The sequence below is a fragment of the Tursiops truncatus genome, chromosome 10 (assembly GCF_011762595.2).
Source record: "Tursiops truncatus isolate mTurTru1 chromosome 10, mTurTru1.mat.Y, whole genome shotgun sequence".
Classification (NCBI taxonomy): Eukaryota; Metazoa; Chordata; class Mammalia; order Artiodactyla; family Delphinidae; genus Tursiops; species Tursiops truncatus.
The window spans coordinates 79,351,384-79,375,484 of record NC_047043.1 but is presented as its reverse complement, the minus strand read 5'-3'; the positions used below and the strand labels follow the sequence as shown (position 1 = coordinate 79,375,484).

General features: G+C 50.3%; 1 protein-coding gene across 2 annotated transcripts in view; it reads left to right on the top strand.

Moving 5' to 3' along the window:
- The window catches only part of LRIG1 (leucine rich repeats and immunoglobulin like domains 1), a 120,932-nt gene that overhangs the window by 39,920 nt on the left and 56,911 nt on the right, over positions 1–24,101 (top strand). Inside the window, exon 3 of one of the 2 annotated variants that reach the window (XM_033865258.2) lies at positions 10,069–10,143. The exons of the other annotated variant lie outside the window; for it this stretch is intronic. Within the exon in view, the coding sequence (XP_033721149.1) occupies positions 10,069–10,143 (75 nt within the window). The remainder of the gene's footprint in view (positions 1–10,068; positions 10,144–24,101) is intronic. 2 annotated transcript variants of the gene reach the window in all.

The window sequence follows — 24,101 nt, the reverse complement described above, 5'->3', positions numbered from 1 at the left end:
AAGCCTGGTGGACCAGCTGGTTTAACACACCTGGCTAGTACTTCCCCCAGTTCCCAGGGCGCTAGAGCAGCCTGCTTTGCAGGGACATTTGCGCCAGCCCACCCCTTCTGTTTCCCAGGAAACCAAGGTATAGAGGAATAGATAGTAAGGTAGACTTTCTCTTCCCATCTCCAAAGAGAACTAGACATTACTGCCTTTGGAACTCTAGGCTTGCTGCCTCTTGCAGTATCCTTTAAATCAGGCCTCAATCTTTTCTTCTTCTCCTCCTCCTCCTCTTCCTCCTCCTCCTCCTCCTCTTCCTCCTCCTCTTCCTCCTCCTCCTCTTCCTCCTCCTCCTTCCCCTCCTCCTCTTCCTCCTCCTTTTCCTCCTCCTCTTCTTCCTCCTCTTCTTCCTCCTCCTCCTCCTCTTCCTCCTCCTCCTTCCCCTCCTCCTCTTCCTCCTCCTCCTCTTCCTCCTCCTCCTCTTCCTCTTCCTCCTCCTCCTTCCCCTCCTCCTCTTCCTCCTCCTCCTCTTCCTCCTCCTCCTTTTCCTCCTCCTCCTCCTCTTCCTCCTCCTCCTCCTCTTCCTCCTCCTCTTCCTCCTCATCCTCCTCTTCCTCCTCCTCCTCCTCCTCTTCCTCCTCCTCCTCCTCTTCTTCCTCCTCTTCCTCTTCTTCCTCTTCCTCCTCCTCTTCCTCCTCCTCCTTCTCCTCCTCCTCGTCCTCCTCTTCCTCCTCCTCCTCCTCTTCCTCCTCTTCTTCCTCTTCCTCCTCCTCTTCCTCCTCCTCCTCTTCTTCCTCCTCTTCCTCCTCCTCTTCCTCCTCCTCCTCTTCTTCCTCCTCTTCCTCCTCCTCCTTCTCCTCCTCTTCCTCCTCCTCCTTTTCCTCCTCCTCCTCCTCTTCTTCCTCCTCCTCCTCTTCCTCTTCTTCCTCTTCCTCTTCCTCCTTCCCCTCCTCCTCTTCCTCCTCCTTTTCCTCCTCCTCTTCCTCCTCCTCCTCCTCTTCCTCCTCCTCCTCCTCTTCCTCCTCCTCCTTCCCCTCCTCCTCTTCCTCCTCCTCCTTTTCCTCCTCCTCTTCTTCCTCCTCCTCCTCTTCCTCTTCCTCCTCTTCCTCCTCCTCCTTCCCCTCCTCCTCTTCCTCCTCCTTTTCCTCCTCCTCTTCTTCCTCCTCCTCCTCTCCCTCTTCCTCCTCCTCTTCCTTCTCCTCTTCCTCCTCCTCCTCCTCCTCTTCCTCCTCCTCTTCCTCCTCCTCTTCCTCCTCCTCCTCCTCTTCCTCTTCTTTTTCTTCTTCTTTTTAATGTAAAGAATTCTGCTTTTAACATGGATGTTAGGGTTATGAGGATTTTAGTTCCACGGGGACTTTAGAGAAAAGCCATGCATACCCACTGCAGAAAATTTGTAAACTGTAGAAATATGTAAAAACAAATGAAAATCACTAGAATTAGCACCCAGACCTAACCATTGTGAACACTTAGTGAAAAATATACACCTCTACACTTATAATTCTGGAATCAAGCTGTGTTTATATTGTGGTATTATGTCTGTTTTTTTACTTATCCTTACATTTTTGACTACTTTGTCATGTAAATTAAAAGGTTTTTACTATCCCATTTCAATTTTTGTGTAAAACTACTACACATGAATATTCCATAAATCATTCACCCAGTGCTTCTATTGTTAGGTATTTTTTAGAGATTATTAAGTGCTTTACATATGTTACTTACTATAACTGGTAAAAGTCCTTGTTTATTATTCTTCGATTCCACTGTTGATGATTTATCTAAAGGAAATTTAATCAGATGGTGCAATTTGTAGAATACTTGCATTCCCTACCGCCGTCTCCAGATTCTCCAAGGTGGCGTTTATGATTTCCGTGTCTGTTTTAAAAAGGCTTCAACTTCCAAAGTTAAAGGAAGATCAGAGTTGGAAGGGGCTCATGGAAATACTTTGTCCAGGATCATTATTTTCCCGTAGGGTCAACAGACCAGTGGTCAGGGCAGGGAAGTTTGGAGTGGGTTTTTATGTTAGTTTGCCAAAAAGACCGCAGACTGGGTGACTTCAAGGACGGAAACTTATTTTCTCACAGTTTTGGAGGCTGGAAGTTCAAGGGCAAGGTCCTGGCACGGTTGGTTTCCACTGAAGCCACCTTCTTGCCACCTCTTCACGTGGCCTTTCCTTTGTATGTGCACTTCCCTGGTGCCTCTTGTGTGTGTCCAAATGCCCTCTTCTTGAAAGGGCACCAGCTATATTGGATTAGGACCCATCCATATGACCTCTTTCAAGACGCTTTCTCCAAATGCAGTCACATTCTGAGGTACTGAGGGCTAGGAGTTCAACATATGAATCTTGAGGGAATACAGTTCAGCCCGTCACAGCCACCCAAGATGATAAACGCAGTCCATCAAGGAACCGGTTTGCTTCATAACCCAGTGCTTTCCCCTGATCCAGGCTGCCTTTAATGCTTGTGGTTATTATATTCAACTTCTGCATGTTGAGTCTCAGAGCTTAGTGGTTTCTTTTAGAATTGGACAAAAACAAAAATTGAGGTGTTTCTTCTGGCATTATTCAAGCTTTCATTTAACATTTCCTCAAATACCTAGTATGAGCCAGGCACTGCTGTGCTGCTGGGAGCACAGGAGTGAATAAGACAGGATTGGGGTTGGCAAATGAGGCGTTCGCCTCAGGTGCAGAATTTAAGGGGCCTCTAAAAACTCAGCATTTGAGATAAACGATACCTTAATGCGGTATTTAAAACATCACAATGAATGCCCAAGAAACCCCATGGTCGACAAAATACAAGAAGTTTTGGTAAAGTCACGATCAGCTTTACTCACCTTTCCTTTGCCCCAGGCTCCAGTCTGGCTTGACGGGGCACTGTTGCCAATCCTGTCTTGGTGTGAAAACTTAGATACTCTGTTCTTAATGAATTTTGTTTTTTGTGTTCACTTTGATATTTAAAAAACACTGCATTCAGATATTCTTATCCTTGCTCTGGAGTTTTTCGGCGGCCCCTTAAATGCTGCTCCCCTTCTCCCCCAATCCTGGTGCTGCAGACAAACCTCGCCTCTCACAGGACTCACGTTAAGATGGGGCATGACCTAGGGGTACAAGGAAACCAGTAGGACTCACTGGTGGTAAGTGTTAAGGGGGCCGTAGGACAGGGCCACGGGAGGATTTTCTTCTTTTGTGATTTTGGAGGGGGTGATAACGGAGCCAGCGTGCTTAGGATGGTGATGGTCAGATCAAGCAAATGTGAACGGTGTGGACAGGACAGGCTGCAAATACAGGCCCCCAAGGAAGGAAGAGGACGAGGGCCGTTGTGCCAGGAGTGCATGAGGGGTGGGGTGTGTGGCCAGCGCCTGGGTCCTGCAGGGCCCTGGGGGTCATGTTAGGTTATGGTTCCAAAATCATTGGCCCTGCCATAAATTTGGGGCACAGTAGATGCTCCCATGAGCCTTTTCTGCATTATTCTCTCTAGTTTTCTTTTTCCATTGGTTCCTTCCCCAGACAGCCTTTCAATTTTCATTTGGTTTGGTTCCCTTGACCTCCGGCTTTTAATCCCCCTTCTACTTGGTGCTTTTTTGGAACGTAAACCCCACCCAGATCTAGAGCTGAGAGCATCTGACTTGCACCTGTCCTTCACTGGGGATGCTGGTTAGTCTTAAAAATAAATTCCCCGAGTCCCAACGGCCACAGTCATCACAGCAGCACCACATTCAAACTTTGGGGAAGACTGCCTCAATTCATCCTGACACCAGTTCTATCTGATTTAAATTCTTTCCTTTACAGTTATTTTCTCCACTTTACAAAGGAGGAAATGGAAGCTCGGAGAGGTTAAATAAACCTGTGCAGTGTTGCCTAGTTGGTAAAGCTGAGAGCTGAACTCAGATCTGTTTGATTCCCCGAGCTGTGCCTTTAACCCTGAAGCTGCACTGCCCTAAATCCCCATACCCCCCTCATCTCAACCCACAGCCTTCCACCGAAGATTTTAAAAGGACAGGAAGTGCAGTGTTTCTCTCCTGTATCACTCGTCCTGCACCAGTCTTCTCTCTCTAGGTACCGGGTATTTCCTCTTAACTCCTCCAGACCCCTTGTCCAAACCCACACTCCCTCCAAGCCCAGCCTCCCTTCTCCCCTCCCAACCTGCCTTTTCTCCCTCCCCTGAGCTCCTGTTGAATTTAGGGACAGGAGGAGGCTCCTCACCCACTCCTCTGCGCTCTCTCTCTGCTGTGTGTGCCTTCTCTCCTTTTTCCCGCTAATGCACGCAGGAATGTTGACACGTGTAGCTGGCCACTGTGCCCAGCCGTCCACGCCTTACGGACATGCTACCTTTTTGAGACGGTTGGAGGAGTCGAGGCCTGGGCACCTGGCTGCAATTGCACAGCTAGTACATGGGGGAGCTGGGCCTGCAGTCCTCAGTCTGACTCCTGTCCCAAGCTCTCCATGGCAGCACTGCCTTCCTGGGTGTGCGAGTTGTAAAGACACGGATTCCCCTTTATGGATGCAGTAGGGGGTACTGGGGAAAATGCACATTTGGTAGCAAGCAGACCTGGATTTGAGTTCTGGTTCTGCCCCTTATGGGGACTGTGTCCCTGGACAAGTTACTTACCTCTGTGCCTCTTTTCCCTCTTCTGGAACATGGGCATAATGACGTGTTTAGCGAATTATAATAATTATTCATTGGAGCTGATGTCCAGAGCCTTGCCCATGGGGAGGGTTCCCTGTGTGTTATTTCTCTTCTCTTCTGCTACTCTCAGAAGCACACAGCGCACGCCCCTCGCCCCGAGCTGGGCGCCTTGTTAAGAAACAAATCCTTGAGGGCCGATAGGTTGAACCTTTACCACCGTGACCACCTCTGGTCCCTGGTGTCACACCGTGGGATGGACGAGACAAATTCCCCGGGGGCCCAGAGCAGTGGAACTTCTCACTGATAAGGATCGGAGCCCTTCCCGAAGGGAATTTTAATACATGACGGAGGCAGAAAGAGGCCGTCAGGAGTGCAGGGTGGGGAGGTGGAGAAGGATATTGAAGAAAAGAAAAAAATCACAGCCGACACACAATTGCTTCTAAATTAACTGGGTCTCCCGGGAGCTGTCAGTTCCTCCTAAACCCTGCACAGCCACTCGAGTCTGGAAAGCTGAGCGCAAGGGGAACCACAGGCTGGCAAAGCAGCGGGCGGTGGTTTAGCAGTGGTTTTATTTTGGAGGCCGGAACCACAGAGCATCGCAGGCCAGTGGGAGGGAGAGAGCGAGCCGTCGGAGGCCCCCGGAGGACGTGAGGATGCTCGTGCACCTGCTGCCAAGCCACCTGGTCCTCACTGCCCGCAGCTCCGAGGAAAGCCCACCAGGGAGGGCTTCCAGCCAGCGGGCCTGGACGGCGAGGCTCCGCTATTAATAAGAGGGGCTATTTATACCGGCCTCTTTCAAAACGGCACTCGGATCACGTTACTGCTGCCTGGCCCGGGAATGCTTCATGTGGGTGCTGTCGTGTGCTTTCCAGGGCTGTTGACCTAAAATGTTCCTGAAGGCGGCGAGGAAGGCTGAGTGTGCCCTGCCGCTGGGTATTTATGGCTCACCCTCTGGTGTCCCAGGCTTCTGCTCTCCCCCCTCCACGTGTGCGTGTGCGCGGTGTGTTTAAGGGCGGGGTGAACTCCCAAGGGGGTGTCCTGTGAGGCACTGCTTTGGGGCTATGAATTACCCCCACCTGTTAAGCATGTACTATATATCTGGCTCTCTCCTAGGCTGTTAGATTTAATGATTTCAGCCAGATCCTGCCAGAACCCTGTGAAGCTGGTGCTCGTACTTTGCACACACTGGGGAGATGGAAGCTAAGGCACAGTGAGGCTAAGTGACACGCCGAAGGCCATTCGATCGGTAGGGGTGGGCTCGGGGTAGAATGGACCCGGGTCTGTCTGATGTAAAAATCTGAGCTAATCCCCTCCAAATAACCCCTGCTCTGCTGTGCCGCAACTGGGCCTCAGTTTCTTCTTTTAAGGTGAGGTGATGATTTAGAGCCTTCCTTAAAGGGTTGACATGTCATTCAGTGAGACGTGGCACATAAAGCCCTCAGCACAGAGCCTGGCACGTAGAAAAGCGTTTGCCCTTGTTTTTTATAAGTGCTGACTTCAAGTAACTATATCCTATGTCACGATATTAAAATAACTGTATCCGGCCAGCTGGTATACACACTATATCGTAAGTCTTGCCAAAGTCGTTATGCAGTCTGCCTTATTCTCAAGTAGCTGAAAACACTAATAACAGTTATTGATTTGGAGTCTGTCCCTGACTCCAAAGTAGCGTGCTCCTACCTGCTACTGACGACTTTCTTCTGCTTGAGAAACAAAACGAACTGACGTTCCAACCCCCGGCCCAACTTTGACTGTTAGTGGCAGCTCCCTTTGTGTTTGGAAACAACCAAACTGCCTACGAATTGGCGGATCGGCTAAATAAATTATGGTTCATTCATACCGTTCATCCCAGCCGAGGAGCGGTCCACCGCTGGTTAAAAGAATTAGGGAGATTTCCGAGATCTCTTACTAAGGGGAAAACTGGTACTGAACAGTCTGTATAACACACAAGCATCTGCGTGAAAGAAAAACACGTGTCCATCCCTAGTAGCCGGCAGCCGGAGGAGGCCGACCAGCGGCCTGGAGGGCAAGGAAGCTGTGTATTTCAATATGTATTCCTGGTGTTCTTTTTTGAAACAGTTTGGAATTTTACTGTGTGCTTGTCTCAGCTATCAGTATATAAATAAATATGGCCAAAAATTTTTTAAAAACCAGAAAGCGCTATAAGTCAGAATGACCTGTGGGTTTGTTTTTCGTTGTTTCTTGATGCCTAATTCGACTGAGGCAGTCACAGTAGTGAAAGTCCTCAGAAGCATCCTTTTTTAACATTTTGCATCTTGCAGAATGTAAAAGTTTCCTATAAAGCAAGTCGAGGACGTAAATGGGAGTTTCAGAGAGAGCTGAGGGGGCCCAGGAGGGTGGGAAAGGCCCACCTCCGCGTCTGCCCAGGGGGGACCCCCCGCCCCCACCCCCATATCTTTTTCACACCTTTTCCAGCTGCAGGGTTGGGCCACAATTCGCGGTCTGATGCTCCTGGAGCACTTCTCGGTCCTGAATCATCAGGAAAAGGTTCAGTTATAGAAGCCAGATATTTTAGAAGGATGTTTAGGGCCTTGGATGGAAGCAAATTTGGGGGGGAGTCCAAAGTGGGGGAAGATTGCACAGCCCGAGGTATTCAGAAGATTTCATCAAACACAATCCTAAATTCCGACAATGTCTTTACGTGTGGAGACTGTGCTGAACTTCCCGAGGGCCCTTCCCCGCCCAGCTCTGGCTGTGCTATTTTTGACCGGTCTCTATTTCAGTCTGGCAAGTTGGTCGTGTCTCAGCGTGAGTTGGTCCTCCGTTGCCTTCTGAGGGTAGTGTTCTGGTTTCAACCAGGGGCAGCGTGAACAAAGAGGGAGCCAGCAGTGGTGGAGCTGACTCAGATTTACTAGCGGTTCTTTTTAAGTAGAAATGATCCAGAAGTAAGCTAGCCTTGTAGATCTTCTCCTTTGAGCTCCATCTGACCTTTTCATAAATCCAGCAGCCCTGCTGAGATCAGAGCCTGCGATTTCTGCCTCATCCTGTTGACTCCGGGCTGCTGATCCAGACCTAAAATGTCCTGTTCACCTTCAGCACTGGTCCACGGCACCTGCACACTCTGCTTCCAGCATTTGGGTCAAGATACGAGATATTATGATGATGCCCCTTCTCCTTGTTCATTTATTATTCTGTGAAATTGGGTGGAGCAGTTTGTCATATGTGCAGCAGGGGTGGCCCGAGACCGAGCTCATTCAGCCAGAGTTCCCCTGCAGTGAAGTCCATACTGTTCATTTTGGATTTAAAATCAAGTCCAGTCCTAAGCGACTGCAGTGCAGTTACCATGTTACCCAAGGAATTATGGGCTTTCTGCCTGCTGGCCTTTTCGCTTGGTGGCTCTCCTTTGATTTGAAATTTAGAGAACTTACCTGTAAGGTGGGGAACAGTACTAGTACCTGGTTCCAACCTCAGAGGTGTAGCGATGCAGTGACATAATACTGTAGGGTTGCTACCGTCGCTATAAATAAGTAGAGGTGATGGTTAAGAACCTAAACTTTGGGGCTAGACACACAGGGCCACTGCCTTTTACTACTGGTGACCTTGGGCAAATTACTTAACGTCTTAGTGATTCAGTTTCCCCATTGGTACAATGACATTGTTCATGGGGCCTGCCTTGTAGGGCTCTAAAGACGGGTCCGTGTACTGAAAGGCTCTTAGAGTCGTACCTGGCGCATAATAAGCCCTCAGTAAGTTAGCTGCCGCTATTATTATTATGACCCCCCAACACCTGTGTTGGAGAGTAAATCTGTAAGAAATGAAGAGTTCTTAAGCAAGCTGCCTTCTTGGCAACAGGCCCCTGACCTTCGTTTCCCTTGCTCTGATAAGATCTGAGGCTGTCTTCTAGTGATAACGTGCATTTACGGTACTGTGAAGATTTATTGGTAGAGATTCATACTGATGGAGTGTTTTCAGCATCCCTGTACCGAGATAGGAAACAGATCGCAGCAGGGGTGAGAGATAAAAGGTGAAGGAGAAGCAATCTGATTTAGGGGGCGGTCAGATAAGAGACTGTTAAAGTAATTAATTGTCTCCTTCAACACACAAACAAGGGCCCTTTAAGTGGAGAAGGGATTTGCCGCATGATACAGATCTGCTTTCTCTCTGCCAGATGCTTCAGTCATGAAGCTATTGAAACAGACATGCTGTGTCCCTCAGCCCAGTAATTGCCAAGCTTCATCTCTAACTAGCTTTGGCACTGAAGAAGGCAAATGGGATAATTCAAGGCCTTTTCCCTTTTTTTAACCCTATTCATTTCTATAAAAGATGGCAGACAACCAGATTATTCTATTCAAGCAAACACTAGCTGTAAACTTGTATGAATACAGCTGTCATTTCAGTGGCCTTGTCTTCAAACCATAACAAGATGCTCTGTGTAAGACATACTCTCTGCAAAAATGAGAGTAAGATAACCTAGCTTTATCCTTGATTCTGCGTCCCAGATGCAGTTTCTTTCCAGCCCGTCACCCGGCAAAAAGCCTGAGCACTGCTTTGGCTTTCTTAAGGATTTTTGCACTCACTGTGCAAGCCTGATTTTCGATTCTCTTCTCAGATTTGGAAATACATGTCCATGTAAGGAGGCCAGATTCCGGAGCCTGTGGGGGCGGACCAGGCGAGCTGTGTTCTGGTTCTCGGGCTTCCCCTTCCATTCAGAGTCATGAACTATGGAAATACAGATTTAGAATATTCGAGCGGGAAGGGAGCTTGGGAAGCATCTGAGGTCTGAGGAGGATTTTCCAGTTGTCTGTGTGCAAAAGTGTGTGTGTATATATCCGTTATACGGATATATTCCTGGGAAACGTGTCTGGAGACTTCATCAGAGTTCAGAGAAGCTGGAATCTCAAATAGATGAGAATCTCCAAGTCCAGCTCCTTTGCTGTTGTACAGATGAGGCATTGGAGTAATTGACCCACGTGTCCCAGCGCCAGGAACCCAACGGGAGTGCGGGAGTCTTTGGCCCTGGGTCCGAGCGTGTTGCCCTTTGGTGAGGGCAGAGCCGCGTCAGGGATGTGTACAAAACAACCAGGAGGGGGCGGTCTTTCCTCCCCAGATCCTTTTCTGACTGTTTCAGCCCACGAGGAGCGCTCTCAATGGGGGTCTTGAGGGCGCTGTCGTTCTGCATCACGCACCTTGGCCTGCGTTCGCAGTTCGCTGTCTGTTAGTCTTGATTTCTGAGCTAGATTGGAAGCTCCTAGAGGACGGGAGACATCTCCTGAGTGTTTATTCACAGACTCTGGGTGTGGTAAATAATTGGTTTTTGTGACCTGGCATAAATTCTCTCCCGTTAACAACTTGCTTTTAAATTCTTTATCTTGTATTCAGCATTACAACATAGCAGTCTTCCCATGGCCAACTCAGCACTGTTGTTTTTTTTTTATTTCCCTTTTATGTCTGTGATTTCTTACTATTACTTTGAATGATTCGTTTCTTCTTGTTGTCATTACAGGTACCTCAATAACAATGAGTTGACAGCCATACCGTCGCTGGGTGCGGCCTCATCTCGTATCCTCTCTCTCTTTCTGTAAGTGGTGCCATCTGGGGGACCCTGGACTGTGTGGGGAGGCCATGGTATCATCTTGCTGACATTTGGTGGCAGGGCAACTCGTGTTTGTGGGCTCACTGGTAAAAAAAAAAAAAAAGGGGCCTTTCTCTATGTAGCTCTAATGATGATAACAAAAGCCTTGCTTGCTGTTTTGGGGTGTGTAGAATTAAAACCCAGAAGTTTTGCCTCATCTCTAATTTGGGGGGAAATTATCTTTTTAATGCCCAGGGGTACGTAGAATTAAATTTCTTTGTCCTAGCGGTTAAGCTGCAATTTGAGTGAATAAACTCAACTTAAAAGAAGCTGTGTGCATGATAAGACAGTAGGCTCATCTTTGTGGTAATGAATTTGGGAATGTGACTCCACTCACTTTCATGGCTTAAAAAAAAAACAAAAACCACCAGCCTTCTGAAATCAATATAAAAGTAAGGAATTCGTTGTCATGGTCAAGTGTTAGACAACATACAGCGTGTCGATTATTATAGACAACACACTGGAGATGAAAAAGGGTATAAAGAAACTTAAATGAGAAAGAAAGGGAGGTAACTGAGAGCTACCCCACTTCTTCAGCAGTCAGCTGGAGGCGTTTGCTTGTTTGAAACTCGCCCAGAGGTCTTTCCAGATAAACCACTCATGAGTCCAACAATTTTCTAGGCCAGATTTTAGTGACAGCTCCCCCAGCAGAGCGCCTCCCTCTTCACACCTAATTTCCTGTTCCCACACCAGCCCCACTGGTTTTTATTTGATTTTGATTTTGCTGGTGTTGTAACTGGTCTGCTCACCTGTGGGTATCTCTTGTCGACCCTGAGCCAAGCAGAGGGACCTGGTGGGAAGGAGTCATCATCCGTCTGATGGCTGGTGCAGCTTTTAGATCTGCGGGTTTTGCTGGCCACAGGCCCTGCGATCCGGAGATGCCCTGTCCTTGTGAAACATGGTCTCGGGCTCAACCCTTTTCAAGGCACTGTGGGGTTGGGGAGCAGGGGGTTAGAATCGTGGCCCAGCCTTGTGTCCCGGACAGACAGATTCACCTCTCTGAACCTCATTTTCCTCATCTGCAGAATGTGTTCTTGGCCCGCTGTACACATAGGGGCAGTGGGCCCGAGCTTCAAGGCGAGTGTGATGTGTATGAAGCTCCCCGTCCTGCACAGCCAGAGTAGGTGTTTGACAGATGACGGCTGGCTGCTGGCTGGTAGCTAGTTGTCACCTGGCCCCTTGGGCCTTGGCATGATCTCACCTTTAAGGGTCTGTGAGTCACTTCTTGTACCTGTGAAATGCTGGCACAAAGGACGTAGCTCTTTGCCCCAAGATGGACAGTCAAGGATCTGACTCTCTTTTTGTACCCATCTGGCCTGCAGGGTCTGGCATCTGGAAGGTGTCTCATTGCTCGTTAAATTAAATGAGTCACCCTTACCTGAGGCCAGTTAGGGACATGTCAATCCCTGGTATGTGTATAGAGCAATGCACCGGAAGACGCTTTTAACTCCTTGCTATTTAAAGGACGGTCCTTGGACCAGCAGAGTCCTATCGGCACTGAGCTCGTTAGAAATGCGGGATCTCAAGTGTCATCCCAGCCTTGCTGAGTCAGAAGCTGCCTTCACAAGCTCCGCTGGCCACCTGCCTACTTGTTCAAGTTTGAGAAGCACTGCTTTCCCTCCCCTTGGTTGGGAAGCCAGGGCCAGAGAGAACATCTTTGTGTTACCAGACAGGAAACCAAGGCTGCCTGAGTTGCTGTAAGGTGCAAAATCGAGAGGTGAACCAAAACGGGACCCAAATGCTCGTTCACTGCTCCTTTCTCTTCCCCCCGGCACAGCAGGCAGGAGTGTGGCAGGTGAGCCGTCCTTGCCCCGAGGGCCCTTGGTGCTCTGAATCAGGCCATGCTCTGCTCACTAAAAATACATTTCTGTTCCTTGGCCGAAGTGTCAGGAGCAGTGGGGCTGGTTGGCCTTGTTCCTGCTATTCCATTAGACAGCATTAAAATATGTAAAGTAGGACAGAAAAAAAAAAAGACTCCCTCCTGGTTTTGATTCAGTTTGGAAAATGGAGGTTCGTATTGGCAGATACTACCTTTGGCCTGAAGCTGGTCTCCATCTGACTTGGTCAGTGATTTCTCTGAAAATACAGACACTGAAGGGTCTTTATCTTCCTTCTCTCTGAGGGGCCTGTGTTCTCCAATCTTAGACCCCTGGATCTAGTGCCTGCAGAGTTAGGCTAGCAGGGTGACATCGGGGTAGCAGGATTATAGATAATATTGCTCTCATCCTTCATGCCTTCCTGTATTTCCCGAGTGGGTCGTGCAAAGGACAGGGGAGAAAATAGCAGAGCGGGCAACAAATGAACATGATTTTCTCACCTCTCCATCCACATGATGATTGCAACCGTCCAGGCTTCGAAGAGCATGTTTTGCTGGTGTGTTTGTGGCTTTTCAGAACCATAGCGGTAAAAGGTGTCACATGTTCAACAAACATTTAGTCGGTACCTTCTGTGCCCGTGCAGTTGGGGCCCAGAGTGACCTCGGAAAGATTCAGTACCATCGCGTGTGGGAAGTTCCTGACATGATGTCTGCAAATGTGGTTCGTCAGTTAGCTTCATCAACGTTGACGCTGGTGGCCCTTCGTCTCCGTATTCTCCCCTTTGTGGGCAGGAGGAGGATGAGAAGAATAATGAGAATGTGCAAAGGGACCAGATGGCTGAGGCTGTCTGAGTGAGAGGAGCTGGGACAGCTTTCTGGGGACAAGGTTGTGGGCAGGCGGGGCAGGGAACAGGGGGGACCAGGCACATATCCAGCTCTGTCTCTGATGGTGTTGTGACGTGGGACAGGGTGCTTTTTCCTCATCTGGTGAGTGAAGGGGTTGAAACACGTGGTACAAGTACACTTGCAGCTTGTATATTCCTTCTGTGACTCAGAAACTGAGAGTTGGGGCAGTAATGTCACAAAAGAAATACCCCTGTCCTGTAAGCACTGTTGCTGCCTTACGTCTTTCAGAAGTCGCAGCTTTGTGTTCCAGCTCAGACACCTGTAATGAGGGACTTTTGCCTCTGGATTTTGTTTGCCTGTAGAAGTCGGCTCTTCATCTCTGTGTTTGGTTTCCTGTCTCCCGTGTCCTTGTCAGTAACCCTGGTTCCTCACTCACAAGACAGTGTTCTGATCCCCCAGACACCAGTGCCCTTCTTTGCTGAGGTCACACTTGGGAGGGCTGTGTGGGAAAAGGGTTTGTTTCAAGTCCGGCTTTACTATCAGGGCCTCAAAACAGAGTTTTCTAGAGTTTGGGGAACTGGAGTCCTTCAGGAAAATTTCAGTTGGTTAATACTTTCTGATTAAAGGAATCAAATTCAATTAAAGTATTTGTCAAAGAGCGGATTTTTATTTGCATCGCGTTCTGCAGATAATGCCAAAGCCATTTGTCCTTAATAACCAAAAAGCATTAAACTCGAGGAAAGCTTTTAATAGGATTGGGTTGGAGCGAGGGAGCTAAATTTGATAAAATAGTTCTCTGAAAAAGAAACAGACTTTTGTTCAACAGGGACAGAATCTGCTGGTAGATTTTCACGTTTGAGATTTTTTTTTTTCTAATTCCAAGTCCAGGAAACTCGAGTTATGATTCCCACAGCAACAGTAATTTCGTGTGATGCATAAGTGACATTTCTGGGGAAGAAAAATTTCCAGTTTTCCTGTGGTGTTACTGCACTTGTATCACTGAGGAGATTGGTTCCAGTGGAAATGGTTGCGTTTTTTTTTCACTCCTAGGAGTAAAAAACTTGCTGTAAAATCGACTTTAGTTTTAAAGCACAGCAGCTTTGTCCCAGGTGTATTAGCTGTAGCATGTTTCCCATATGGCCCTTGGCTTTGTCCACGTAACTTCTTTTCCAGTTGGTGGTGTGTTTTGGACCCTGTCCCCTGCCCATGCCTTGCCGCTCCCCCTCCCCCAAGCTGTGGCCTTGATCAGGTAGGAGATCTTGGCTAAGATTCCGTGCACACAATTACCTGTGACTTTGTCATTGTGCTGTTAAAATCCTTAGGTTCTATGTTGCATTTGAAAACACATCAAAATACCTTTTACTTCGAATCTTCGGGGGGGAAAAAAACTTTTCTGAAAACTATATATATATATATTTTTTTTTTGAAAATAGGATTACTCTTTTTTTTTTTCTTAATTTATTTATTTATTTAGGGCTGTGTTGGGTCTTCGTTTCTGTGCGAGGGCTTTCTCTAGTTGTGGCAAGCGGGGACCACTCTTCATTGTGGTATGCGGGCCTCTCACTATCGCGGCCTCTCTTGTTGCGGAGCACAGGCTCCAGACACGCAGGCTCAGTAGTTGTGGCGCATGGGCCTAGTTGCTCCGCGGCATGTGGGGTCTTCCCAGACCAGGGCTCAAACCCGTGTCCCCTGCATTAGCAGGCAGATTCTCAACCACTGCGCCACCAGGGAAGCCCCTATATTTTTTTTATTGAGAAAAAACTAACATAACATAAAACACTGTTTTATCGGATTTAAAGTGTATGGTCAGAAACCTTTAGTACCTCCTCAGTGTTGTGCACCCCTCAATGCTGTCGAATTTCAGAACGTTGCCATCACCCCCAGTACAAACCCCCTACCCCTGAAGCCGTCACCTCTCCTATCCCCGTCCTCCCAGCTTCCTGGCAACCAGTAATTTGAAAACTCATCTTTTCTTTTTTTTCTTTTGAGAAAAGTATCTTTCTCTCCTGTTAGCAAAGTACCTGGAGGACTTAGAATATGAAAAATTTAAATGAAAACATCAGAGGCGGGTTGAACTATGTGGTTCTGTATTTTGCTGTGACCTCTTAGCTGAAGAAAAACTGATGAAATCAAAGGGATGGCGTATTTAACATCGCTTTATGGTAACTTCCGGAGAATAAAACCTGGAAGGAATGAAACCTGCTGCCCCGTCTGTGACCCCACTGGGAGCCAGTTAAGTGGGTGCTGCTGAGGGAGCATGAGGCGAGGCAGGGAGGGATGGAGGGAGCTCTTCTGGGCTGGGTCTGCTGGGGAAGTAAAATCAACAGCAGTATTTAACTCTCCGTGTGCCTAGCACACCCTCTAGAAAAAAGGGGCCAGATCAGTCTTTTTTACAGGCTCATTAATGGGAAGATCAATTCACATTAAAGCGTAATTAAAGAGTGAGCCTTAGGGCTTCCCTGGTGGCGCAGTGGTTGAGAGTCCGCCTGCCGATGCAGGGGACACGGGTTTGTGTCCTGGTCCGGGAAGATCCCACATGCCGCGGAGCGGCTGGGCCCGTGAGCCATGGCCGCTGAGCCTGCGCGTCCGCAGCCTGTGCTCCGCAACGGGAGAGGCCACAACAGTGAGAGGCCCACGTACCGCAAAAAAAAAAAAAGTGAGCCTTAGCAGGAGGCAGTGAGGATCTGGGCAGCCTCTCGGGAATGGGGAGAGGAATCCATTTCCCCGAGGGCCCAGCCAGGGAGAAAGGGGCCCCGAACTCAACTTCAGAAAATTAGGTTGGGCTTCAGGACCTGAGCTGAGACTGTTAATTTTCAGGTGAAATTACTCTGAGTAATGAATAGTCGCCTAGCATTGCTAAAACGTGTGTGTGCGTGCGTGCGTGTATGTGTGCGTGCGTGCGCGTATGTGTGCGTGCGTGCGTGTGTGGTCTTACAAAGTTGAGTGGTAACCTTGGACGGTGGAGCTCTTTGCCTCCTGATACAAAGGTGGACCTATGGGGACTACAAGTGTGTGTACAAGGGGAGGTGGACGTCGAAATTCTCCCTAAGGTAAGGATTGTCCGTCCTTCCTGTGGGGGAATTTGCTGGACCATCCACGAGTCATCAGGTGAAGAGTGGACTTAATCAAGTTTAATAGAAAATGTGGCGATGGGCAGTTCTTTCCGCATCCTGCTTCTGAGCGGCGTCCTCCAGTAAGAACCCAGGTTAGTCTTGCTGGTGAAGGAAGGCCAGTCGGCTTGGGCGTTGGTGTAAAAGTAAACCCCATCTGGGCTGTTGACATCTTATTCGCTGCAGGCCTTTGGGCACACTCTCATCAGGATCGTGGAGTCAGTAGTGACTGAAACGCTTTAGGGAGAAACTGGGAACAAAGCTGTGTTTAAAAGGCCCCGAGTCAAGTGTGAATGAATCTCCGTGTTCCCTGAGCAGCCTGTAGCCGGTTCAGATCCCAGATGCTGAAGGGAAGCCAGGGCCCTAGTCAGAAAGCAGCACAACAGGAAAATAGATGTAAACTGGGGGCTTCGGTTCCTCTCTTCTGTGTCTTCAGAGACGTGCTCCCTTTCTGCCTCGTTTGCCCAGATTTCTGTGGGTGTGAACGGATTCTTTCCTCTGGGTAAAACGTCACACCCGTTCCCTTGGGAGATCATGGCTTCTCTCCATCACCTGTTTGGTTCTCAAACTAGACCATTTACCAGCATCACCTGGAGGGCTCGCTGGGCCACAGGATGGCTGGGCCCCAGCCCCAGTTTCTGATCCGGCAGGTCTGGGTGAGTTGTGACTGAAGAATCTGCTTTGCTCACAAGTTCCTAGGTGATTGCTGTTGCTACTGGTCTGGGAACCTCCCACCCTTGGAGAACCACTACCTGAGCTTCTGTAGTACTGTGGTGGGGGGCAGGGTGGTGTCCTTAGCAACCACGCTGCTGAGCCTTTGGAGGGCAGTCAATTATTTAGACAGATTCCCCTTGTCACCGGTATGGGCACAGGCATTTCTTTGGGACAGTGGGGCTCCAAGCCCTGGTTAAGGTATTTATTTCCGAGCAAAGTGCTGGGGGCAGTGGACTGGGAGCGAGCGTGGGCAGCACGGCTCTGTCTCTGGCCACGGTTTGAGGCCCACGGCTGTTATCAATTTGTCTCTGCTTAATTGACTGTTGACTGGCGATCACGTAGGCCTCCCCATCAGACCTTCACGAGTCCCTGGGAGGCAGGGAGCCTCTTCTGGCAGGAGATCTGTACCCATCTCCACGTGCAGGTATCAGCAGCTCTGCTTACAGCTGTGCCTCCCTGCCGGAGCCGCTTTCAGCACCGCTTACCTTTCTGCTGATTATCGGTCACTGTTATCAGATACAACTTGACCCTCGACTGAGACTGGAAAGGTGCTGCTTTGTTCCAGGCGAAGCATCTGGAAGGTGAGCACAGCCATGCTCGTCTGCCCTGATGGGGGAATCAGAACTCGGGGCCCACAGCTGTCCTCCACCCTGCGTCCAGTCGTGGCCCCAATCCTCACCTCCTGTTTTCTGGCCTTCTGCCCCTGGGAGGCTGACCTTCTGGTTGTCAGTGAGCGCCAGAAATCAAAGGAAAGTGGAGGAAGCTGAGACGGGGGCCCAACAGGGAGGTGTGCCAGCGCGCGCTCCACCTGAAGCCCAGGACAGACAAACGTGCCCCACGGGCCAGAGTCCCTGCCCTCAAGGGACTCGCAGTCTAGTTGCAGAGAAGGATGAGTAAACAGGCAGTTGTCATACCAGCCAGGGCCTGGGAAGTTCTCAGGGGCTCCTGGCCGCCGTCGCTGATGGGGTGCAAGACGGGGAAGGTTCCCAGACAAAGAGACCTGTAAGGTGTATACCTCCTTTCTCTCCCCGCTGCAAGATGGGGCCGTGAGGTGCTCAGCCAGCACGCTGGCCAGTTGGAGGAGCGCTGGGAGAAGGGCTCATAGGACATGGCTGCTTCCCTTTTAAGGCCAGTTTGCTCCCCATTTACCCCTTTGTCAACAGGCAGGCTGCTCTGAAGGGCCAGGAAGCTTCTGTTGGAAGGCAGAGCGGGACCCCTGGTTCTCAGACCGGCAGGCTCATTAGACTCTGGGCACCATGAGTGAGCCTCAAAATAGAAAGTTTACTGGAAACCCAGTACACAAAGACAGCAGCTCTGTGTCCCGGAAGCTTCCCAGGACTTCTGTAGTGCGGACTGCCTCTTGCCCCAAGTCTCAGGGAGCCTTTCGCTGGGAAAGGAACCGCTGAGGCCTCCGCGGCGAGCCTGCCAAATTACACACAGTCCTGACTTGTCATTTTCCTTCTCTCTTTTCTTTCCTTTTTTTTTTTTTTCTTCTTTCTTTGAGACTGGGGGTGGTAAGGCAGCCAGATGAGCGGTCCATCTGCAAACCATTTGCTGCGAAAGGGAAGGGAACGCCAGCTGTGGAGTCTGGGGAGCTGAGGGAGGGGCGCACCCGTGGAATAGGAACTTGGTCACGGAGGTCATTGCCTTTTTTGGGAACTCGGTAGCTTAGGGTCTGTCGTTGAGAGTTGGCCTTTGTTGTGTGTTTGGGTTTTTTCTTCCCCTTCTCTGTCTCATTTTTTCTGATGACCGTGTAAGTTTTAAATAGAGTCCAAGACCCAGTGGGAATGGGGATGCTGGTGCAGCATGGATGGTCTTGGAGGGAAGTACCTCCTTCCAGCAGTGGGTGCTGAAAGCACGGCAGGGCCGTGTGACCCGGCAGCACGGGGAAGGGAAGCGGAGCTGCTTTGTCCGTTGCACAATCTCCCGTGTGAAAGGAGCTGGCCCCCGCCCATATCCACAGCCTCCTTCCAGCCAGGCCGTTTCCTCCCCCTCCCCCTGCACTCCCACTTCCTGCAGGTGGCTTCTGTAATCCACTTACCCCGGGGGAAGCTTCGCCAGCGTGTGCACCTAATCCGAAAATGGCCAGCTCGACTTTGACCCCTGTGGTGACCTTGCAGAGAAGGCCAGGCCAGTTGTGTCTGCTCACACCTGGGAGCCATTTTCAGCTTTTACAGCCCAAGTGGAAGAAATGTGTTTGTATTTATGCCAGCCCTTCCTTTCATAATGCCTTTCGTTGTTGGGCAATACGGAGGGAATATTAGATTCCCCCTGCCTGTTCAAAGGCAAGGGTTTTTAGAGACAGGTTAGTTTACCCAGTGAATTAAATCGAGTCATGCAAAATGACCAGATTTTCTAGTTCAAAAATGGTCAAAACATCAGTAGTCTCATCATGGTTCAGCCTCTTGAGATGGAAAATTGCAGCGGTCACTGTATGTGGTACATAGTCGTTGTCAGGCATTGCTCTGTGTGCCTCCCCAGGCCTCACCTCATTACATTGCCTCTGCAGTCCTAGGAGGCACAAGGTCTGTTGTTACGCACTTTTTACAGATGATGCGCCTGAGGCACAGAGAGGGCAAGACACTTCTCTGAGGTCACACAGGAGGTGGTAGAGGTGAGTCTTGGTCTCATTTCTCTGCACCTCTGGGGTTTGTGTGCTCACTGTACACAGGGAAATGTGTGGTCTGGGGGCCTGGGAGGGTCTTGTCATTTTCACGTGCTGACATATCAAATTGTGTTAAGAGGGGTGCGCCTTGGGACTGCGGCCAGTAGGCTCTGGTGTGGATAAGAGGCTGCACCCCACGCATGGGCGTCTCTTCAAGTCGCGTGCCTGCCTCGGAACATTGGGCAGCCCTCAGTATGATTTTCATTAACTGATGCAGAGTGACGGGAAGTCCTCCTGCCCTGAAGATTAGCCTGACCGTCCCCTCACCCCCCAAACATACCCTGCTGGGTTATTCTGACTGATTCTGGTCGCCCGTCTTGTAAGGGTGCAGGGAGGAAGACTCGCCTTGCTGTCAGGTCTCTGCAGCGCCCAGGCCTGTTCAGTTGTGCCAGCAGCTCTTCAGACAGTGGCCCTCTGCCCTCCAACACATCACTTCGAGGCGAATTCCTCCGCAGTTTCCTCACTTCCTGGACGCCTTTCAAACCCAAACGGCTGAAATAAAGGTGCCAATTTGTAGTTCTTTCTTCCCAACCCCTTCAACCAGGAGGGGGAATAGTGTGCTGCCAAGGATGGCAGGGCTGTGGGATGCAGCCAGGTGGCACTCCCGGGGTGTCCTCTCTGGGGGCTGCTGGTCTCTGCTCAGCTGTATGGCTGTAGGGTCTTTGAGGGCAAAGAAGCTCTTCATCGGTGGGTAGGGCTGTGAGAGGCGGGCTGCTGTGAATCAGTTTGTAAAGACCGGGGCTCCTTCCCCAAGTAATACAGGGAGAAGGCAGGTGCCAGTGCATGTCTTCCCCTTACAGTGCGTCCGACATCATAAGCGCCTTATAGAGAGGGGGCAGTTCTGCACAGTGGTTAAGAGGAGGCTCTGGATCCACCGCATCTGGACGTGAGTCCTGCCTCCGTCGCCTGTGCTGGTTCTCTGGGGCCTCAGTTGGCTCCACTTGTGCAATGGTGTTGGCTGTGAGGATCCGCTAAATACTCCGTGTCTCAGTACAGGGTCTGGTGTCTACTGAAAGTGCACCAGGTTGGAGACACCGTTCTATCCCTGACCCATCAAGGGCCTTCTGGGCGTGGATGGAGCTGGCCCTGCTTTGCGCTGCTGTGTTCCAAGGGGCATTGGTGGGTATTCTCCACCCTGAACTGGGAGGCCTGGTGTGGGAAGCAGGGGTAGAGGCTCTTCACGTCCCCTGAAAATGGACTCTGCTTGCAGATACCTGTTGTGGTGTGGCTCGCGCTCTTGTGATAGACAGATCCTCTCCATCCTTGCGTGTGTGTATGTGTGTGGGATTTAGCTTAGCTTTCTCGTGTATTAATTCCCTCTATGGGAACTGTTGCGTGCATCAGGAGAGTTGATTTCCCTCCTCTCTTCTCATTGCCCGTTCCTCTAACTGGGACAGGTGCAGCAAGGCGCAAAGCACTCTGCAGATACCTTAGCAGTGGCCCCCATCCTTGGCCGCACCGTAGAAGGACCTGGGGAACTTGAACAAGCCTAGAAGCCCGGGCCGCATCGCAGGGCAGGTTAAAGGAGAACCTTGGGGCTGGGGGGCTGTTGCGGGAGGGACATTGGTGTTTTTTGGTTTTTTTTAAGCTCACCAGTTCCTTTCAACATGTAGGCAAAAATTTTAATGAGCCACAGCTGGGCACATGCAGGTGAAAGGTTTAGTCCCCTTCTCTCCTTCCCTCTGATACCTGTCACTTAACATACTCAGGCTCCCCTACCTTCTTGACTTTCACACCTTCTTTCTTTCTTTTTCTCTCCAAGTAGAGGAAAAAGAGATACTAAGGCTGACCTTTAATTTAGCGCTTATGATTCTCGGGGCGGGGGGCCTGTGAAAGGTTTTAGTTACCACTTTTACCACTGATTTAATGGGAAGATACTGCAAAGTTAGCCATTCAAAATGACTGAGAGAGGCTCTTGGCTTTGTCGTGTGTGGGGCAGCGTGTTTCGCCTGGTGAGGCATGACCACCTCGTTGGGTGATCACAGAACTTGATTGTGGATTTGCCGCCTAAACTGGGGTATCTTCTTCCCCCCCCCCCCCCCAGAGGCAGACCACCCACCTCTCACTTGCATTCTGCCTATAAATCAGAGAAGAAGCATTTATGATGGTGGGGGAAGAAAACCCTCTTTATAGTGAAACAATAGGCAAAACTTATCTCAGACTCTTTAAAAACCTTTTTCTTTATCATTCCGAAAGTCAGGCTTTGCTCTTCTTAAAAACAAAAAGAATACGTAAATATAAGCCATAGGAAGCGAAGCTTTCCCTCCAACCCCACCCAAAGGCTGTGCTGTAACACGGCAGAATTCGAGTGCTGACATTCAGCTCGGATAAGTATCTGTTGGTATTTTGTGAGGGTTGTTTTGGAATTGGCCCCTTCGACAAGGCCCCTTCGACAAGTCACAAAGAGTAATTAGAATTTTGGAAATAAGGGGAAAAATTCCCTTGGACTTTTTGGGAATGTGGCGTTTTCTCCAGATCATGTGTGGTTCTTTTTTGTATGCGGAAAAACAGTGTTTATCAGCACGCAGAGTGAAGTTTTTCTGCCTGGTGATTGTTGTTTGATTTGGGGAATCCGTGTGAGGACTGGCCATTCCAGGGGTTCCCTCTCCTCCTGGCCTTGCCGACAGCAGTGATAAACCCTTTCACCACCCGAGGCTCCTTGTAGGCCAGGCCGGCCCCTGCCTGCCTCCCTCATTCTCTAGTGTGTGTTAGCAAGAGCCGTGATTTGGGGATGCTCCAGCAATTATGTGGTTCCAAATCGCCACACGCCTGTGGTTCTCACGCCTGTCTTCACTTTCCCCCGTTCCCTGAAAAACAGTTGTAGCTCCTGGGAGGCTCAGTAAATTGTCCAGGGAGAGAGAGGGCTTCAGAAAGCAAAGTGCTGGGCTTCCCTGGTGGCGCAGTGGTTAAGAATCCGCCTGCCAACGTAGGGGACACGGGTTCGAGCCCTGGTCCAGGAAGATCCCACATGCCACGGAGCAACTAAGCCCGTGCACCACAACTACTGAGCCTGTGCTCTAGAGCCTGTGAGTCACAACTACTGAGCCCACGAGCCGCAACTACTGAGCCCGCGCTGTAGGGTCCGCGAGCCGCAACTACTGAAGGCCGCGCACCTGAGCCCGTGCTCCGCAACAAGAGAAGCCACCGCAATGAGAAGCCCGCGCACCGCACCGAAGAGTAGTCCCCGCTCGCCGCAACTAGAGGAAGCCTGCATGCAGCAACGAAGGCCCAACGCAGCCAAAAATAAATGAATAAAAGAAAAGAAAATAACAAAGAAAGCAAAGTGCTGCTGTGCATTGTGGGTACCATCAGACCTTGAGGCCAAGGTTCATCTTGTCCCTGCCTGGTGGTCCCATGGGTCACTTTGGGGAAGAGACAGCACATTGGTGAGGACCCTGCCTGCTTCTCATACAGCTGCTCCTTCATGGGCATTTGAGCAGAGAATATTGGTCCAGTCTCTCTTCACCTCCAGCTGGACACGGGGTGTTAGGGTGACTTCTGTGCTGGCAGGAAAACCCCCCTACACCATTCTCTTGTCAGGACATCACCCAACAAAGTGCTTCCTATCTCTTGAACTCAGAATGCAGCAAGCCATTCTCAGCGAAGTGGGTGCTGGCGCCCGAGGAACGGGGAGAAACCATCCCTCCCGTGAACTTGGCCTCCCCCTCAGCTTCTAGCCCTGCCTCTCTGCCAGATATACCCCTACAGGGTCTTTCACGAGTCACCTCTCCACTTTGGGTTTCTGTTGCCTCAGCTGTAAGGAAAGGTCCTGGTCCCACATCAGCCCCACTTAACCAGGGTCAAGGACACACACGGCTACTTCCTCTCCTGCAGGCCTGGGGCGGCACCTGGGCTGCGTGTTCTCTGGAACAAACGTCCATCTTTAGTTGAGAACGTCTCTCATGGCTTCCTGGCAGAGGCTCAGATGCTTGTGAGCTCTGTCTAGTGGGCCCACTGAGCCACCCGTGTTGAGAAGCTGCTTAATTAGCACCCTAGCTCATCCTGGCCACTGCCAAACCTGGGACCCACACCTTGTTTCTGAAGGGGTCCTCACGGCCTTGGCTCCAGCGGCGTCCAGGCTTGGTCCTTCTCTTCCTCTCCATCCTCCCTCCCACATGAGCCCCGTAGAACTCTACCCTCATCGCCTGCCACTGCACACCTACCACCCGGTGGGGTGCCTGCCTTGTGGTGGCCCCGCAGTCAGTATTTGGTGAAGAAATGAAGGAAGGAGCCCTGTGGCTTCCGTGTCATCTAAGGAATAAAGTCTTGGGCTCTTTCAGAGTTGGCCCCTGGTTCCCTTTCTTCCCGGCATCTCCCCACTTCCTGCCTCGAGCTTTCCATCAAGCTGCTCGTGATGGGAGCCCACACAGACCGGGGGTCTGATTCCAGGCCTTGTTCATGCTGTCACCTCTGTCTGGAATGGCTGTCCCTCCCCCCGCCACCTCCACAGCACTGTGGCCCCATCTGTTAGTGTGCCCGTCACGTCTCTGTCTTTGTGTCTCCAGGGTGTGTTTTTTGGGAATTGGGGGGTGGGGAAAGGGGGTCGACCATACTACGGTCAAGTTTACCTTTTTCTTTGAGCAGCTGCACCTAACAGGCACCCCATACACGCTTGGCTGGATAAATAAATGAAGGACTAAGTGAATGGGTTCGTCGAAGCACAGGGCAGATACTGGATAGTTTGAGACATGTATCGTCAAGGTAAAGGGACTCGTTTGGGACAAGTAATAACGGAAATGATCTGTTGTGGCTT